Source organism: Perca fluviatilis, chromosome 21 (assembly GCF_010015445.1).
Source record: "Perca fluviatilis chromosome 21, GENO_Pfluv_1.0, whole genome shotgun sequence".
NCBI classification, from domain to species: domain Eukaryota; kingdom Metazoa; phylum Chordata; class Actinopteri; order Perciformes; family Percidae; genus Perca; species Perca fluviatilis.
In genome coordinates, this window is record NC_053132.1 from 17509771 (window position 1) to 17530168 (window position 20398).

Consider the following 20398-nt stretch of genomic DNA (forward strand, 5'->3'; position numbering starts at 1 on the left):
GGGTTAAGATGAGCCAGAGCTCATCTTAACCCAGTAAGTTTACAAGAGAGACTTGCAGTCCTGGCATATAAATCCGGGCGCCTCATTTTGACGTCATGATGATGTGCGCCAGCTTGGCTGCGGCTACTGTAAAATGGCCTTAAGGCATGAGGAGTCACAGGTAGATAAAAAAAAGGGTTTTATTTACCCCAAAAATAGCTAAATTCTAAATTGTGGGCCCATAAAAGAAGTCAACTAAACAGAACATAACTAACGCGCTTAATGGAACAAACTCAACAAACAACTGACCTAACAAAGAAGAAACAAAGGGGACTTACTGTATATACTGGTTGATTAGACCAGTTTTGACAAACAGGGGAAACTAACAATAAAATGTTTCTAATTAAACTACAAATAACAATCAAAACAAAACCCTTATTCCAAAAAATGCCAACTTAGCTCATCATTAACCAAAACAAAATGCTTAATATAGTATCAATCAAGCGAAAAGTAATCTAAAGAAAGAATGAAGCTCCCCCATGACATGGTGAGTAGTGGTAGTGTCCAATTTGGCCGCCTCCCCTATAAAGCAGCTCCTTATCCAGGTGCCACCCTTTTGCCCAGCAGACCACATGGCACCATCTCAGAGTGTGGAACCTTCAAAATGGGTGAGCTAAAAACACATAAAGGTTGAAAGAAAGAAACAGACAACACAAAAGTAACTTAATGTGCGCGCTACAAAAGATACTATAACTGACAACTAACTAAAGTATATGAAACAAAAAACATGTGTCCTGTAAATTATTTATAAGTAGTAAATGTTTGAAACAAAGGCATGTAAGTACAATGTGTCTGAAATTATATTAAACCAATCTTAAGGAAAACTAGATGCAGAAGCTAAAGGGTGAGTGCACAAGGTTGCAACTTTTTAAGATGGCTGTGTGGCCACGGCTTTGGTCGTCACACTGTTGCCACAAAATAGGATGCAGACCCTTTTGTCAAACATCGCTTTATACTGGAGAATGAAGATTTCCCTTAACTGGATCTAAGAGGCCTTGGCTAAACCATGACGAACTGGTGTCCATATACTTTTCGCCATAGAGTGTCTGAAAAGTCGGATTCAGAGTGCTCTCGCACAAACATGGATTTCCCAATTTTCTTTTTGAATGGACACTTGTAGTCTGAGCTCTCAACTGGCCAAATCCAGGGTTAAATAAGGTCAATAAGGTTATTGGCACAAACCACAATTGTGATCCTGTTTGGCTCTCAGACTGACACCAGCACAGATCTCTGGTATCAATAGCTCCTTGTTGATCTACTTGGCCAGGCAGTTTTTCCTTTTTTTTTTTTTTTTTTTTTTTTTTTTTTTTTTTTTTTTTTTTTTTTTTTTTTTTTTTTTTTTTTTTTTTTTTTTTTTTTTTTTTTTTTTTTTTTTTTTTTTTTTTTTTCTCTCTCTCTCTCTCTCTCTCTCTCTCTGGGCCCTCTGACTTGTGAAAGTTATTGGAGTGTAAATGCGTTTAACAGCCTCTGTCTGCTGCCCTGCATATTATGAGTGCTATCTTTTGTCTGCTTCCTGCTTTAGTTATCTGCGCCAGTAGCTGAAGGTTCCCAGTTCAATCAGAAATTGATTAGTTCAATTATAATAATCTTATCAATCTATTTGAATAAAAGATTGCAACAGTGTGATGATGAGATGTGAGATGAGATGCTCGGAGAACGCCTTATTGGTTTTTAGTATTTAGAATATTTTCAAATTATTCTAAGAATGACGAAAACAATCTACCAATTTGTACATCCGTTTTTGTACCATTCGCAGTTTTAGCATAACAAAAAAGTATTTTCTACCGAGAAATCTATCATACTTTTAGGTTTCATTATGCAGTAGTACTGTAGTTCATCTTTGTAGAGCCCTGTCAGTCATTGTAAGTGTGCTGTCTGTAGCTGCTCCCTCACTCACATTGATTTCAGCAGGTGGTCAATTAAGAAATGATTCTTCATCACAATGACAGGTGGGTGGGAATGGGTGTTGCCTGTTCCCACTGAGCACCCCGTTAAAAAAAACACCTTAATCCTTGATTGAGACATAAGCAGTTTGAGGTTGAGGTCTAAGGGGACTGTAGGACTTTATTATCCTGCTGCTCTTTAACCACAGCACCATTTCAATTTCGCATGACATTGTCACTTCATTACTCTCCTTCAGTTTTCATATGAACCTCCCCCGACACACACACACACACACACACCAAAGCCCAGTTCCATTTCCCTGTGGTGACAGAGAAAGGCAGACGCTCCTGTTTACTCATGGCTCCAGGGGCTTGTGGCTCCCGATTAGCAAACCAGTGTGAGTCAACATCTGGTACATCCCTTGGACAAACTATCTCTCCGAGCGCACACTCAGCCTGTTGTCAAACCCCCGTCTCTTACCGTCCGGCTCCCAAGCAGGCAGGCACCCCCTGGGCGGCAGTGCGCGCTCACACATCGGCGAGACATTTCCCAAAGCCTTCCCAGTCCTCCTGGCATCTCGGCAGGCCGTCACCTTCTTACCCTCCTGCGTGTTCCACAAACATACCCAGAGGGCCAAAGGGCAGCGGGGGCCAGCTCTGCCCGTTTGTCGACATGCTTGATTGGGGTTAGGGGCGGCGGGACTCGTTCAGGTCGCGACACTGATGCGGTCAATCATGTCTGTGCAACCTGCGGTGATTATTTGACTGCATTCCATTCAAGACACAGGAGATTTTTATTTTTTAAAGATAATTTTTTTGGCATTTTAGGCCTTTATTTCTATAGGACAACTTAGACTTGAAAGAGGAGAGAGAGGGGGAATGACATGTGACAAAGGGCCGCAGGTCGGAGTCAAACCCGTGGCCGCTGCGTCGAGGAGTAAACCTCTATATATGGGTGCCCGCTCTACCAGGTGAGCTACCCAGGCACCCAGGACACAGGAGTTTTTTAATGCTGCCAGGTTTAAACAAGGCAACCTCAATCTGAATCCTGTCACAGACCAATGAAGACGCCATCGTAGAATTTCCCTCCCTTTGTTTTTGTTACGCAGTGCCAGTCTATGAAAGTATCTTGGCTCTAGACTCAACAGAACACACATGCTGAGGAGAGTGTCGGGCAAGGGAACATCTGTTGTGGTCAGTGGCTGTGGGCAAACTGTTTCATTTCGACAAGATGGCCTGTGGCAACACAATGGCTTAGTGGTTGGGAGAATGACTGAATTGCCAGTACTTGTGGTCAGGGTTTACCTAAGTTGGAAAGAGCTTCTGAAAGACATGTGGTCACATTTTACATCAAATCCCTCTTTAGTTAGGGATATAAAAGTGGGTAATGACATTGTCTTGACACAATTGTGTTTCAAAATTTGATGTGGAGTTTAAAGTAACCCATTCCAAATTATGTTGCGTCTGAAGTCTTTATTCCATTGTAGTTACTTTTCCATTTGTCATCTTGTGTAAACCAAGAGCACGGGAAGTAATGTCATAACAACAAGCATGCAGAGTGGGATCGATACAGCGTGCCAACAATGATTTCACTGATGAGAAAGTAGATTAGAATGACAGATTGAATCTTGAGGAGTCGCGAGTAGTGAAAAGACATGACTAAACCGTCCAAATAAACTGTGATATACTGTATGTTCCACTATCACAGCTCTCATAGCTCTGCCATGGCATCCATTCAAACACCACTTGATGTCTTCAACCCGCCAAATCTGTCTAGAGGAATGTGGAGCGCTGGTCAGCGTGGCTGCCTGAAGACGTTTGTGTGTTCTCGCGCAGTACTTTAGGTCTTAACATTGCTGGCATCCTTTTTCTTTTCCCCTTCTTTCTCTATCTCTCTCTGTCTTGCGCTCTCTGTCTCTCTTCCTCTCTTGGCTGTTGTGCCACCGTGGAGAAGGCAACAGTGACCCTATTGTGAACGGTGGGAATTGGGCAGCAAGCCAATGATGTCATCCTGCCATAGGGAAGACCAGGGGAACGCCCTCCTGGCGTTCGGAATGCACTTTTTTTCCCCTGTTGTTTTCCGGAAGGCAGTGATCAATTTAATTCCATCCTCATCACTCCCTGCCACGGGGGGTGGAGGGAGGGGGGGCAATGAAAGAAGGAGGGAGGGCAAGAGGAGGAGGAGGAGGAGATGCAGAAAATAGAAAAGGATGGGACACTCTTTTAAAATACAACAAATAAACTGAAGGGAAAGGAAAACGCCAAAAAGTTTACTGAGGTAGTCAATCAAGTGAGAAGTAGGGTCATTTTCACATAGACTTCTATAGAAACTGACTTCTTTTTGGAGCCGGTGGAGTCGGTCCCTGCTGGAAATTAGATAGAATGCAGATAGGCAGCTAAATGGATTGCCAAGGAATTGTATACATTCATGGTCCCCAGAGAATGAATCCTACTGATCTTGGTGATACCCTGACATTTCCTTCATCGCCACTAGTAGGTCAAAGTGTTAACCGTTCCTCTGAAATAGCTCAACATCCACCTGATAGAATAGCACAACACTTTGTACAGACATTCATGGTTCCGAGATGATAAATCATAATGACTTTTGTCATCCCCTGACTTTTCCTCTAGCGCCACCTTGAAGTTCCCATTTGGTGGTTTTGATTGAAATATCTCAAACTATTGGATGGATGGCCACATCTTGGGATGTCATGTCCCCCCTGGGATTAATTGTAATGACTTTGGTGATCGCTTAACTTTTGATCTAGTGACGTCAGGTTGAAATTCCAAATTGCCAAAAAGATATTGGTTAAATACTTGCAAAACTAATGACATTCCCATCAGCTGTGACTGATTGCACACAAAATCTAAAGCAAAACATTTATATTCAGAGCGTGTGTGTGTGTGTGTGTGTGTGTGTGTGTGTGTGTGGCACAGTGATGTTTTTCTGGCTTCACTTGAGTTCATCAGTGCCTGAGTTCAAAGTGGGCCCCACCATCACATCACAAAGCCACCGAGCCGTCTACGATATGATCACCATTAATCACAGCTTGTGATCAAGCATCGAGCAACATTTTCTCCATCACGACTGGAATGCTGTAGTAGAAACAAAAGATGCAGGGCCATACTCAGATTGGCTTCAGATTGCACATCAGAGTGCCGTGGCATTTTTTTTCAATAACAGGCACGAGCTATACAATAACCATGTATTCTTTTCTTCTCCTTGTCATCAGAGGAAAGGGGAAAATATCACTTTGATGCTGTTTACTGGGTATTTTGCAAAAATAACTTTACGATGAATTTTAGGGTAGAGAAAAAAAGTGTAGAGGGGGCTTCAAAAGTAGCGTTAACGGAAGACAGATTTTTGACATGCTTCCCGAGCCATCTGCTTTGGGTTAAGGCCCAGAGACAGAGTCGAATATGGAGGAGAGAGTAAAGGGGAGTAAGACTGGAGGAGATGGCGAGGGCAGCAGGGAATAGAGGGGATGCAATAGTGACAGGCAGTGGTGGAAAGCTATTTATTTGCATTTTGAACCTCTCGGTTTTGAATTATTGTGGCATGGGGTGTAAGTGTATCCAAGGCAAGAGATATCTATCTAGTAAATCCAAAGAAATATTTAAGTGGTCTATCATACTGGATTTTACAATAGAAACAAATATGCTGTGGTACGAATCTCAGGGCTCTTGGAAATGTTTAGTTAAGAATACTTCCAAACAATTTCTGCAGTTTTGACAATTCCAAAAAGACTTGTGACGGCTCTGGTTGGTTCTGAAATCTGTCAGCCTGCCAAAGGTCCAACAGAGAGTGTTCTGCTGGAGACGTCGCAACACAAAACTAATTAGGAGACGTGCTCCAGGCATATCTGTTGATTTGAAGGGAGGGGGGGATTGGGAATTTCAAGAGTTGCATTATATCTGCCACTCAAGGCTATTTCCAAATTGCCACAGTACCTTGCCAAATTCCATTACTTTCCTTATCTCCTGACATTAGCACATTTATTGCAGCAAGAAAAAGATATGCAATGCAAAAACAATATTGATTTTGTCGGTCCAGCTCTGCTTGGTGATGTTTTTCATTTTCGTCTCTCCTGTTTACTCCCCTCTCTCCTCTCCAAGCTGTCCGTCTCAATCCACCCCCCCTGTGCCATTCTACCAGTCCCCAGTGGGCACAGTCAGCCAGTCTGGCCAGGCCTCCCCCTTGCTGTGCCCCTGCACTGGATAAGCTCCTGCCTGGACCTTGGGTAGACGCCTTTGTATAGAGCTGTGGGGGTGTTAGTGTGTGTATGTGTTTGTGTATGTGTTACGTGTATGTGTGTATGTGTGTATAGCATTCAGGGGAGAAGGGGGTCCTATCTGTGCCTAAGGGCTGCCCCCCAACGCACCCTCACCGTGCGCCCTATTGAGACCTAAGGGAGCGTGAACAATCACTGCTAAACCAAAGAGCTAAGTCCCCTTGTTATACAAGCCCAATTTTCAGCAACAGCCCCACCTCTCTCCTCTATGGTGCGTCCCACCCCCATCCCAGCACCCCAGCCCCACTCGTCAGAGGTTGACGGGCTTCGTTAAAGCGAGCCGGGGTCCTTTTATGGCGTTATTTAATTAGCCATTCCACAGCAAACTGCCATCCGGCACAACCACTCACCCCCCTCTTCCCATCCTCTTCTCTTTGCTGAAACCACCACCATCTTCATCACCACCACCACCTCCTCTGCTTTGCTTAGGCGCAACCCCCGACTGTGCTCACCGGTCCCCTCCTCTCTCCTCTCCTTGTCTTTATTTCCAGTAATTAGCCAGGGGATGGGGGTGGATTCATTGCTAGGTTGCTCGACAGTATTAATGCTCGAAATAAGGAGGAAGGGAAGTGTCTCTCCCTGCATGGGGTTTTCTCTCTCAGTCCAGCACCCCAAGGCCTGTGGAGGAAGACAATGGCCAGTTCTACAGTAGCCAGCTCAGCCTTACTGTCCCCGCTGCCCACTGAGCTCTGTCTACACTGGCACCCTAATCATTAACCACATTATGACTTTGTGTCTCTGCATGCATGTTGGAGGGGTCAGTGGGAATTTAGTCATAGGAAGCAAAAGACTGCTGGCAACTATTTTCATGTGTTTAATGCAGTTAAGATTGGCTCATGAAGTCTCTTAATCCTAACAGACCCCAACATTAGAGCAAGTCTGTGATAAAAGTCCTTCAACGGGAGATCTTTTTTTTTTTTAAGTCATACTCCTATTGAAGATGATTCAGGTTAATTACTTCATTTAGCCATAATGGCTGCAGCATTGGCTTTTGGATATTGGATCACAAAGCTGGGGAGTTATTTCACTTGAGCTGCAGCATAACTATGTATGAGTACACATTCCTTCCCCATGCATTCAAATATGGGGAGTCAGACATTGAGGGAGAGAGTCTCGGGAGCCCCTCGCTGCAGGTCCACACTGTGCTGGATCGACGCCCTCTAGTGACCACTACAAAAGACAAGCACAATGACAAGTCGACAGGCCCAATAACCCTGGTCAGCCTATCCAAACGGCACAGGATAAATATATCAATCTAGAGCCAGGGTCAAACTAATGGGAAACGTATCCAAACTCAGTCTAGCCACCTTTTGTGACTGGGTTTAATTACATAATTACTAAAAGTTGATATGTATGATTTTCATTTTTTAAAAACGTTAAAAATATTTTTGATTAGAGTTATTGCTGTTTGTTTAAACTGGGGGTCAACTTCACCACCGTTTCTTACGCATCCAAAATATTATAGTTTAATACCAGCTTCTTGGCTCAACAAAATGTGTAAATGCCTCAGCTTGATAGTTAATACATTTAACATGTCTAAATCACTTTTAAGTGGCATTATAAAAAGGCCAACATAGTTCAGGCAAAAGTAAGTCCAGGGCCTAATGACTGCTTAGCATGGGAAAGGTACCGCTTAGTTATCCATGGCCATTTATAGCCCTTAATTACGTGCCTATTTTGTGACCCCTAAGTTCAACGGGCCAATTCCTGTGCAGACCCAAATGCTGACGAACAAAGGTGGAATGTGATGCCCCTTTTCCGTAGACAAGCTACTAAACGTTTCCCATCAATTTCATGGGAAAGTTCAAGCCAAGGAAACTCTTTTAAACGCTTCAGCTGATTATTGACAGCGTATTGAACCTATTAGTGGATCACAGACACTCAGCTGACGGAGAAAACTGTTGCTATCTAGGCTAACACTAAAAGTTTGTGTGAGATTTCAGAATTTCTGTAATATGATAAAACTGTTCATGTTGTGGAATATTACACTATAAAACGGAATGAAACTGGTGCTTTAGGACCCAGTTGATCCTTGTGATTGTGGCTGATATTTTCCACGTTGAAAGGGGAGGGGGTGGCCCGGAGTGTGTGTGTGGGGGGGGGGGCTGTCAATCATAGTGAAAGTGGGGTGGGCAGGCCCCTCTGACACTTTGTGCCGTCGGAGGGGGATATTTAACTTGGGACTGAGCACCACTCGCTACAGACACACTCACACACAGTGTGCCTAAGCAAAGAAACGCTCCAGCGCCAAGTCTCTCAGACTCCTGAAGTAGGAGCGACTCAGTAGGAGCTTCTGTACCAGTTATCAAAGGAGTAGAGACGCTCCCTCAGGAATTGACCGCTTGCATTGACCGGCAAAAAGGCTCCAGATTATGGACTGTCTCGGCATGCAGCGACAGTGGGATCTGGAGCTTTTCTGAAAGGATTCAGCACGGTGAAAGGAACTCTGAACTAACAACGTTTACTGGCTTTCTGCAGTTTGCATTTTATATGCACTGCAATTTGCTGTAACGCCGCTTTTCATCGTTTTTGTTCTATTTCATGCACAGCCGAGAGTTCTGTAGGAATATTACATCCTGAGACTTTAATGTAAAGAACTGCTCTGCGACTTTGGAACATCCCCTGGAAAGATAAATGGCTGTTATTTCATAAATTGAGATTGCATCCTGCGGAGCATTTTTCTCAAGTTTTTTGGACATTTTCAGTGAGGTGCACAGATCCACGGCTGGAATACCTCAGGGGACTGACTGCAGAGACCATTTACTCAGTCCATGGAGTGTGCGCCCTGGGACCTTGTCAAACCCGAGAGCGTCAGGCGACGTTAGGAGAAGCCACGTTTATAAAAGCCGTGCGTAAAAATAACATTGGCCAAGGCAGCCCTCATTGCCGGGCGCGTGACATTTAAAACTTGGTGAAGTACTCTTTTGTGCGCCCTTCTCTCTCGGGACGCTCCGGATCTATTTTGTCTCTTTAGAAAACACTTCATTCCATGCAGCTCTCGCCTCGGCCGCTGTCATCAAGTGTAGACCGTTCGTCGTGGCTTCGAGTCCCCGGGGTAACCATGACAACCGAAAGAAACCCAAAGTGAATCCAAGGGAGTGGGGTGAGGCCGGAGAGAGCGTGAATAGAGTTTTCCCCATTTTGTTTAGTGCTTTTCTTGTTTAGACTAAACACTTTTTGCAAAGCAGGGGCACCGCTTGTCGCGGCAGAGTTGCATCAGCGGGCACATTGCAAAGTTGAAGGAGCCCTAAAAAGCAAAGCACTCCGTTCCATGTCATTCAAACCCGACGTGGTCTATTAAAAGTATCGCCTTGCTGGTGACTGAACTTCTACTATTTATGAAGCCCCGGGCTAGCCATTGCAGAGAACACAGTGACCGGGAAAAGAATTGAAGAATAATAACGCGAAAAGAACCGGTGCGTAAAACGAGGAATAATGGGCCTCTCACAAACGCTACTCTTTTACGTGCTGGTGTGCGTTCACCTTGGAGTTTCCCAGCATTACCTTCGCCTCCGTCCATCGCCCAGTGATCACCTCCCTGTGCCCGACCTTAAGGAGGACCCCGACCCGGAGTACGACCCCCGGGAGCAGGACTTGACCGAGAGGACTCTGAGGAAAAAGCTCGGCAGTAACTTTGACCCCAACTTCATGTCCATCACCTCTCCCATCATATTGAACTTCTCCGAGCCGGACAACCAGGTAAAGCTGCAGGGGCCCATGCCTAACGAGATTAAAAAGCTGGACCTCACAGAGACCCCCTATGGACTGCGGATAAAAGTGGGAAAGAAAGCCCGTAGGAAATTTCTGCAGTGGCTGTGGACCTATACGCACTGCCCAGTGGTGCACACCTGGAAGGATTTGGGCGTGAGGTTCTGGCCACGTTACATCAAGGAGGGAAACTGTTTCTCTGAGCGCTCTTGCTCCTTCCCTGAGGGGATGTCTTGCAAACCCGCCAAGTCAATCAACAAGATTTTCCTCCGGTGGTATTGTCAAGGGTTTCTAAGACAGAAATACTGTACGTGGATACAGGTGCAATACCCAATCATCTCAGAGTGCAAGTGTTCGTGCTGATTTTCTCTAAGGAAGTCGAGGGGGGAGTGGACTGGAAATACGGTTTCTATTGCACTGTTAACTCTCTACAGAGGTGGGCACCATAGAAAATCTATTTTTTTATATAGCATTTTAAGTGAAATACCAACATTGTACATATTTAAGAAAAATGCAGCTATTTTTTTCTAATTGAACCAGGACCATATTTTATTCTCAACCCTGAAACGTGTTTTGGGGGGAACACGAGCACTTCATAAGGAAGAGCTTCTTTTTTTGATATTTTTATGAGACATTGAAGATGCATATGCTACACTTCTCCAAGAGGTGAACTTTTTCTTCAACTGAACATTGATGCTGACTGTTATTTCACTGCAATGCTGCCTAGAGTTTTTGTATAATATTAATATCAATAATAATTAAATTGTAAAAAAAAAAAAAAAGTTGAGGTTAAAGATATATATAAAGGCGTGAACTCAGCTTTTTTGGAATACATAGTATTGTAGAAATAAACAAATCTGTACGTTTTATTTATTATTTTAACGATTGTGAGTATAGAGCATAAGGAAAGAGAATAGCAGAGTATACCAGAAAAAAATATGGGAGATGTCTACTTGAATATTTCTAAAAACAAAAAAAAAATTCAATAAAATAAATAAAAAAGTAAAACATCAGTGTACATGTTATGTTTACACGTGTTAGCAATAAAGTCTATCTTTCCAACGTGTATTAGTGTCAAGCCATGTTGCTTACAACGAGTGTCTATATCCAGGGGGGTCGTGTACACTGTAAAAATAATCATCTGAACATGTTGTCTCATTCAGTCTAAAAATATTCCCTTGCTGATGTTTGCAACAGAGTTGAATTTGTGTTTCCTATAAATAAGTGTCAGAACAATGTCATTTGATTCAGAAAAAAAAAAGTTTTCTTGAATTGGAAACACGTGAATTTAAGCCACGTTTTATGACATTTTTTTTTTGTTTCAGACTGATATTTTTTGCAGTGTAGAAGGTCGGGCTCCGAAGTGGAGTGGAGTTACTATAACTGCACAGTAAGTCCAAGCTTCAGTGACTCTGTGTGGACTGCCTGACGCTCCACGCCGTCACAGTGATTTTAGAAAGGGCTGATTTACTACGCTGTGTAATGCGCAACACATACCTCAAGCGCCTCCACAGAACTAGCATTCATTTGTCTCGGCCAGACAGAGAGGAGAGGCCACGCACATTCATCTCCCCTGTCTACGCACATCACGCTCGTTTCAGGGCTCCGAGGTGTTAACATAATGGGTAAAATATGATTCAGACATTTCAAACAGTGTCAGATGATGAAATGGCGAGCGTATGTGCGCGAGCCAGGGACGTCTGGGGTCTGTGCTTTTTACTCTGGAAGCTCCACACAAGTTCCACTGAGGTATTTGTATAGAGGTGGACTGGAGCAGACCGGCGCCTATTCAAGTCTGACCGCCCTGGAGAGAAGAAAAAAAAAAAAACACAAAGCCCATAAAACAATGGTCAACTGTTTTTGACGTTAGCAGACTATTAATTGGAGAGCTTGCTGTCTGCAAGTTAAAGAGATTTGGCCAATTAAACGCGCTGGAGACGCGCAGGGAAATTAACTATGAAATCAAGGCGAGGAGTCATTTTCTGTAAGTAGGGGGTTTTATGGTGTTTATATTATTCTTTAAATACAATCAACGACTTAAACAGAGCTATGACTAAATGTCTGAAAGCTAAAAGCAGCGTGTGTAGTGTTTCCACTGAGCGCATCTTGTGTGCGTTAAAGTGATTTGTGTTTTTGCGGGTTGGAGTTGGATTTGACACTTGCCGCCCGGTTATTGTGACAGAACCACTGAGGGGATTTGGTAAGCAGAGGAGAAGGACGGCAGCATGCCAGCGGAGGAGGAGGAAGAGGAGAAGGAGCAGGGGGCTGCTTTCCTTACTGTCAGCTTCTTTCTTGATGATGTCTCGGGGTTTTTAGAAACTGCGTCTCTGACTCGACGGCGCCACTCAGCCGCCCCCTCTCGACTGCGCAGAATGAGGCACTTTGGGAAACAGTAACCCTTTCAGGCTCTGCCCGGAGAGTATTTTAGAAGCGTGTGAAAGGCAATACGCCGCCCTGGCTCCAGCCAGTTAGGTGCGCACCTTTTAGAAACGGACCCCGCCAGCCAGTCAGATCAGAGGTTCTCAAAGTGGGGTCCGGGGACCTCCAGGTGGTCCTTGACGGGAGTCCAGGGGGTCCTCAGCAAAATGATGAATCGTCAATTTTCATCAAAGTACTTAATCCTTCATAATCATATGCCAGATAAATAAACAATTTGAAACTTCTCTTCTCTGTCCCTGAACGCAAATGTGATTAAATGGAGAGTTAATGTCAGTTCTTTTGTGTTTAAATGACAATGCTAGATATGTATTTCAGGACACGCATGTTAAATGACATATTCTGTGGTTATTATTTTAGAACTCATCATTGTCCTGGAAGTGTTGCTGTATGATTAGATACGCTCACATTTCTTCTAACCCTATTTGTTAAAAATGCAGCCCCAGCTTTAAACCAACTGTACACCTACAAAATTAATCCCATCCTATAAATAGAAACCTTTTGAATGCAGAGTTAATATAAAAGCATCTAACACAGTTGTAGCTTAAATACGGACTGTGGGTTTTTCCTTACACCCAGGGAAAAATGCCAATCCTCAAATGAGCAACTGTCAGACTCCTGTCTTCACTTTATGCAAAACGGCCGATGTTGACTGTGTCACAACTTCACACCATTCATAAAATCTACACTTTTCATTCATTAACAAATCACACAATTTCATCATAAAATTCACTTTACATACAATCAACAATACTTATGGCTGCAGACAGCCCTTTGATGTTTCACGCTGAGAATAATTTGAACGGGTCGATGAGACCTCTTCAGAGGGCCACAAGTGAGGCGCTGACATATCAGAGCAGCCTGCATTCACATAATGTTCATAAAAATGTCAAGACAGTGGTGGTCAGACGCTCAGCATCCTTATGGTCTCCACATTCATCAGCACAGACCTCTGACAAAATGGGCTACAATGACCCCACACTAATAAATACAGTTTGGTATATTTAGAAGCTTTATATATATTTAAACCCTAAGTGAATATAAGATTAGGCACATATTTGCAGCCTGTACGGAGAATTAAACAAAGGCCTGGAGACAATTAGGATAGGGATGATGGGGAAGGAGGGGGGGCTGGGGGATGGCAAGTTTTGTGGTGAAGATGACAAGGCTCTGTCTCATGATGAGACTCAATTATTATGATGGATTGTGGACCGATCAGGAAGGATTAGGGTGCGCCGGTGCGTGGGTGGGTGGTAAAGGGTCTGCGGTGACTTTCATTCGAGCAAACGTGAAAGACACATCTATACCTGTGCGGATCTACGCTGAAGAATAAGTGTGCAGCTAAGCGTGTATCGTGATTGCATGCTTGCACACACAATCAGCCACAGGCGCACATGTACACACGCACGTACACATCTCAGGTGGGTGGGTGTGTGTGTGTGTGTGTGTGTGCGTGCGTGCGTGCAGCGGGCTGACAGACAGACAGAGATGGAGACAAGGGTCTGTGGCTGTAAGTAAGGCCCAAAGCCCATGGTTGTAAAAGCTAGTGAGTCAGCACTGCTGAGGTTATTGATGATGACAGGGTATTAGATGAAGCACTGAGGGGAGGGAAGGCACACACAGACACACACACAGACATAAATGGAGTCACCGCAGATGATACCCGGCATTCCGTCAGACCACCATACCCAGCTTGTGGTGTCTGGAGGTGTGTGTGTGTCAAGCATTTGTTCATGTAAGAAGCAAGAGATGTATCTAAGAGAGTGTGTCTGTAGTTGTTATGACGACTGGGGACCAATTAGGCTCTGGGAACACTTAGTGTTTGTGTGGGCTGGTGATGAGTGCTGTCCAACTCTTATGTCTATCCTAGATTGTGTGTGTGTGTGTGTGTGTGTGTGTGTGTGTGTGTGTGTGTGTGTGTGTGTGTGTGTGTGTGTGCGTGCATACGGGAAGTGATGGTGCATGCATGTGTGTTTTTCCGCTGATCCTTTTCTGTCTTCCTGGTGGTCTTAAGTTGATTGGTCACTCTTTGAACCACCACAAGGCCTTGATTGGTTATTACACTCTTCCTTTCCCAAGGTCATGCCTGGAATGTGTGTGTGTGTGTGTGTGTGTGTGTGTGTGTGTGTGTGTGTGTGTGTGTGTGTGTGTGTGTGTGTGTGTGTGTGTGTGTGTGTGTGTGTGTGTGTGTGTGTGTGTGTGTGTCTGTGTGTGTGTGTGTGTGTGTGTGTGTGTGTGTGTGTGTGTGCGTGTGTGTGTGTGTGTGTGTTAAAGATTCTCTCTCTTAACACACTTGTAGTGCTTCAAGACTGATCTAACACCAGCTGCATCATCCTGATGTCAACCATCCAATTGCTGCAAGTGCTCACAAACCCTGCTGGAGTCAGCAGCAGTGGGCACCAAATTCATGACATGCCATTACATCAACACAGCGGCCATCTTTGCCAGCAAACAACAGGTGACTGTAGTCAAATAACAGGTGATTGTAATCAAACTCCGGTCATCGCCAACAAGCGACGCTTCTCACAATTAAGCCGACTGGTAATGCACTGGAAATGCAGTCATGAGAGTCATGAGATAAGTCATCATTCACAGGACTGTATTACTTAAATCTTAGTTTCTCAACACTGGTTGTTGAAAATTCTGGTTGGCAACTTAAGTATGCTGCAAAATCTGAAGAGCAGTTTGTGATGCAAAGCAGGGCTTTCCTGCTTAAAGCACAGACAAAAGGCCAAAGTTGACCAGAACTTCAATATTCAGGCTCCTTCCTTCCTGTTTGAGATCATCAAACATTTGTCCATGCAAACACTTAATTGTTTTTTATATTCTTGCTGTTGTGGCTGCCTGTTATAATCCTCTTTAATCTTATTTGTCTACTATTTGATGTGCTAATCTCTTAATACCTGCAATTTGAAAAGTAATAATCAGCTAAATTACATGTATTTTATGCCGTTTGTGTCCTTGGAGCTCCTATTAAACACACAGCAGTCAAACGCCTGTAGTAAGAGCCTGGTTTCCCTATATGCGCTTATGCTGCTACCCTTTTAATCAGATGCACAGTGTCAGAGTCACATTTCTGTAGTCATGCTTGCTGATTACTCAGTTTAACTCTTGTTAGATGTAACAGATATTGTAAGCCCAAAGTAAGGCCTAAAAATAGAGCTGTGGGTGGCGTGGCACTCGCCGCCCTGGGAATAGTGTATATTCTGAGCTCTGTTTCCATGGTTACTTGTGCTTTCTCCCATTGCCAGAATGGGTCCCGAATCAAAAAAGTCCCTTTGCATCAATGGCCGTGTTTTGATCCTTTTGAGAACAGCCTAATTTTACTTTTTAGCGTATTTTTTTCCTCACCAATCAGGAAACGTGTGTTAAAGTTTGTAGACTGTGTTTGGTACATGCCAGTGTGACAGACTTTGAATTGGGAGTGTTATGCCTTGGTTCTAAAAATGTATGGACACAAATATGCCATTCACCACTACTGACTTTACCATCTTCACCTCATCAAACTAAAATCAGAAACCTGGCCTGCCTGTCAAATGGGACACAAAATTGAGTCGGTTTTACACACACACACACACACACACACACACACACACACACACACACACACACACACACACACACACACACACACACACACACACCGGATCTCAGGATAGACATAGGAGTTGGACAGCAATCACCAGCCCACACAAAGACTAGGTGTTCCCAGAGTACTCCTGATACCTAATTGGTCCCCAGTCGTCACAACAACACACACAGGTAAACTATCTGTAAGTCGTTTACTTGACTTCTCAACTTGATCGTGATTGTGGCTTGATTATATACAAACTCATGAGTTTTCCCCCAGTTAAAATCTATATTTTCCACATCCACCTCCTCTCAGCTCACTGATTGCTGCTGTACTCCACCACACACACACACACACACACACACACACACACACACACACACACACACACACACACACACTCTCTCTCACATATACACTTCCCCCTCACAGCCTGTCCGGCGGCTGTCTCCCAGTACCCCTCTGTGCGCCTAGATGGCATGCTGAGAATGTTTACTTTCGCCACAGTGTGTATTTACAGAGACTAATAGTTTTTTAGGCTGCAATGGCGCCTCGCTTCGTAACATGTGTACAACCCACCTACTCCCTCTTACTCCCTCACTCACACACACACACACGCACAGAGGACATACATTGCCCCCACCAAACAACAAGTCAAACCTCTGGTATTTGGGGTTTGGCAATGGCGCAAGCTCTAATGGAGCCAGGTGACACGACGAAGCAGCAACAGCAGTATGTGATGTTACCTCTCCTGTGATTGGAGTGAATAAGGCCAGCGAAGAGAGTATGTGTGCTATTAGAGGGTGAATGAAGGCACGAAGGGGTTGCAATGAATGGACACATGATGTCTTGAATGGTTATGCGTGACATGCAGTAAGCAAAGAGATTTGGGAATGTGTGTTCACTATGTGTGAGCAGGTTTGTGAGTGAGAAAGAGGGAGGGAGATGATGAAGTGTATTTGAATCAAAGATTATGCAGATGATACAGCCCAAATTAGATTACCCCTAGCCTTATGCAAAAGCCATGGCCATACACAAGCTGCAGAGCATGATAGTGATATAGACAGCAGGGCCATGGGTCGTGCTTACATGTCAGTTGCTGAGCTGTGTAAATACCTCAATTTAAGAAAGTCAATCCTTAGTATTTCTGCTCAGTCTCTTCATAACAGGTTTCACATAAGCAGTCAAGAGTAAAGGGGTGTGTGTGTGTGTGTGTGTGTGTGTGTGTGTGTGTGTGTGTGTGTGTGTGTGTGTGTGTGTGTGTGTGTGTGTGTGTGTGTGTGTGTGTGTGTGTGTGTGTGTGTGTGTGTGTACTTTCATTCTTACTATGTCTGTGTGTTTTTTTTAATCCTGTTTCTGGACCACCTGAATTTAGAGGTAATTGTTTATCTTGAACTCGTTCCTTGGTGAGATGAGGTGCACGACAGAGAAGTGACATTTACATGGAAATAAAAAAAAATGCATGCTAAAATTACAGCTTCAAAGGGAAAAGCCAATCTTGCAAAACAGTTCTGTACTTTAACTTATTGGTTTTTCAGTGAATGTCTGTCCCTTCTGATAAGATAAAAAACATTGCGTTGTTATGTTGACATATGGTATTTCCACTAAAGCCTCTTCTCAGTGGAGTCAATAGCCAAAACACAGGGTGAAACCCATTGTGGAAGAAGCAGATGTTCCAACACTGTATCATCAACGGTAATCTCACCTGATCAGAATCAGTGGCAGCCGATAAGACATGTTAACTATGCGTTAAATAATAGGTGCCACTTTAAAGCTCTCAACTTCAGCCCTATTCTCTGTCAACATGCATTGTGGGACATGTAGGACTTTACTAACATAGGAAGAAGTACATGAGACAGGTTACATACAATAGAAATCATCCCCAAAATAACTTCTGGAACACCATATGCATGAGAGATGAACAATATGTAACACTGTAGAAGTATCAAATGAATGTGTCCTTAAGCGCTGATCACTATAAAAAGGGGTGAAGAGGGCAGTGTACTTGATCCCACTGAAAGGACAGAATAGGAATTAGGAGTGGAGTCTAAAACACTCAGGCCATTGTTTTATTTTCTTTCTCCCGTAAAACAAAGAGCGCAAGGGAACCAAACAGGTGAAAATAACTGGCTGTATTTTCCCCACTGGGCTGCCATGGCACGACTCGGGCTGCTGAACCTGATGTCCTGACGCCTGCCTGTCTGTCGTATTCAGCCGAGGTGGTCTATTCAGAGTGAGGGACCAGGGGACATACAGCCCAGGGTGTGTGTGTGTGTGTGTGTGTGTGTGTTTGTAAGGGGGAGGGAGGAGGTACTGTGAGCAGCAGAGAATGCTTGGTGATGGGTTACCAAAAACAGAGCACCAGGGGACAATAGGACCCAGGACATTCCTGACATAACCCCAACACACCGGGGAGGAAGTGGAAGGGGGGATTTATTGGTGTCAACGGCCCCTCGCCCCGAGAGGAACGGGTGCCTCTTTTGTCCCCTCTGGCATTGGACATGGACTGAATCGAGACGCCTTGCACAGAGAGGACGCCTCTAAACACATACACACATAATCACTCCTTTGAAAGAAGAACCACCAATTAGGGAATGGACATATACGGCTATAGAGGTTTAGACTCAAAGGGGGCAGGTTTGTGTGTGTGTGTGTGTGTTTGTGCGTGCATGCGTGCGTGCGTGCGTGCGTGCACTTGTCAATAGGATGTAAAGGGAGAGCCAAATGGGATGCTTTTCAGCTCAGATTGCACATGGGTTGACCCCATGGGAACACTGCTATGAACTTGTTTGAATCAGAGGGCATTTAGGAATGGATCATGTTACACTGAAAGCGACCACAATGAACAAGACAATGTAATACTCTAGTAATTGGCCGGACAATTGTCAAGTGAATTTCTCATAGTGTTACCCAAAACTTTGTATTACTTAAGAAATGGATCATACTCTCTGGTTGAGTGAAATTAATTTATGACATGGCTTTAATCCCTCAAATAAAACAGCAGAAACATTAAAACCAGTTTGTGTTATCTTAAAACTGAGATTTAAAAATGGTCTCATGGGTCATGGGTCATACCACCCATTATGCCCATTTTATATTATACAACTGGTGAGAAGAAACATCCTTAGTAATGTGGGCTGGTTTTGAATTGCATTGTAATTACTGACCCACCCTGAACCTCCTTACAGCTTATGCAAACCATATTGAGGGTAAATACCCCTTTTGTGAACGGAAATGACTACGGAAAGCTGACCACTGGGCCTGACAAAGAATACCCTTTCTCCATAGATACTTGAGACCTTAACCTTACAGAAAACATCAACACCACATTGGCCAAAGAAGACTGTATTTAAGCTTATTGATTAAGAAAATATCAATAAACCTGCTCACTTTGGAATCTGCCCAGGATATAGTTCTTATAAACCATTTACTTTTTCACTTTCCTTAACAAAAGTACACATTTACACGTACAAAACAGAATTCTTCCTGGTAAATCCAAAGAAACAACCATATATCTTTAAGGATTTACACCTGCAACATGCTATATTGATGACAAATGCCCTAAGTCATCACAGCCTAGAAACTTCATATCCCAGCAGCTATAGGAAGTACCAGGGATCACTTGGTGAGATTTACTGTACTACCCTTTTGTCAGAATGTTGACCATTGGACAATGGTCTCATACTTTGACCTGCTTAACAAACCCTGGAACAGGTGGAAGCACATGTCAAACTAGACCAATACTGCCATCTAGTGGTAACATATTGTGTTTTCTCTAACTGTAAATGTGGGTATGCTTACAAAACTGTGTGATTGGTTATCTGTGATTCCAGATAAGCAGTAAGAAGTTAACTTTTTCATGACTTTGTGACTTAACTTACACATAATTGGTCTGGCAGGGATCACATGTAGCTTTATAATCAGACTATTATCTCACTCATTTTCAAACATGCTAATTATCCCATCCTCAATTTAACTTTGCAACAGTGTGTCATTCAGGTTGGATAACCTAGAAAACTCTTTATTGCATTTGGCATGTAAACTGTAGTCAATCTAGCCTAAGAGTCTACAGCCATTGTAGCAGCTCTGTAAAGGCTGTACTTAGATAAATGCTAACATGCTCAAAATGACTTGTTAACATGTTGATGTTAAGTGTTACGTTTACCTTGGTCACTATCTTCGTTTACCATGTTAGCATGCTTTGCTAACTACCGCTAAAGACCGCTGATGTTTATGTTTTTTTAACAGTTTTGCAGGTGTTATGTTGATAAACCAAAGTTTTTGACAAGTTGAAATTTTCACCTGATGGTAGCGCTGGATGTGATCACCCAAGTGATTACAATTAAATTGTCTGTACCACATTTCATGGCAATCCAATAGTTGTTCAGATATTTCACTAAAAACTACAAATGTCATCCTCATGGTGGTGCTAGAGAAGAAGTCAGGGCATCACCAAAGTCTGTGCATAT

General features: G+C 43.6%; 2 protein-coding genes across 2 annotated transcripts in view; both read left to right on the forward strand.

Moving 5' to 3' along the window:
- Positions 1-597: 597 nt before the first annotated feature.
- ntn2 (netrin 2) overlaps positions 598-20398 on the forward strand; it is a 69975-nt gene continuing 50174 nt past the window's right edge. The window contains exon 1 of the mRNA XM_039787553.1: positions 598-647. The gene's annotated coding sequence lies outside the window, so the exon portion shown is untranslated. The remainder of the gene's footprint in view (positions 648-20398) is intronic.
- On the forward strand, positions 8406-10988 carry nog2 (noggin 2). The gene has a single exon (XM_039787554.1). It carries the CDS (start codon positions 9650-9652, stop codon positions 10283-10285), a length of 636 nt encoding a protein of 211 aa, XP_039643488.1. The 5' UTR covers positions 8406-9649; the 3' UTR covers positions 10286-10988.

Coding starts and splice junctions, on each gene's coding strand:
- nog2 (XM_039787554.1), top strand. CDS start 9,650: ATGGGCCTCTCACAAACGCTACTCTTTTACGTGCTGGTGTGCGTTCAC.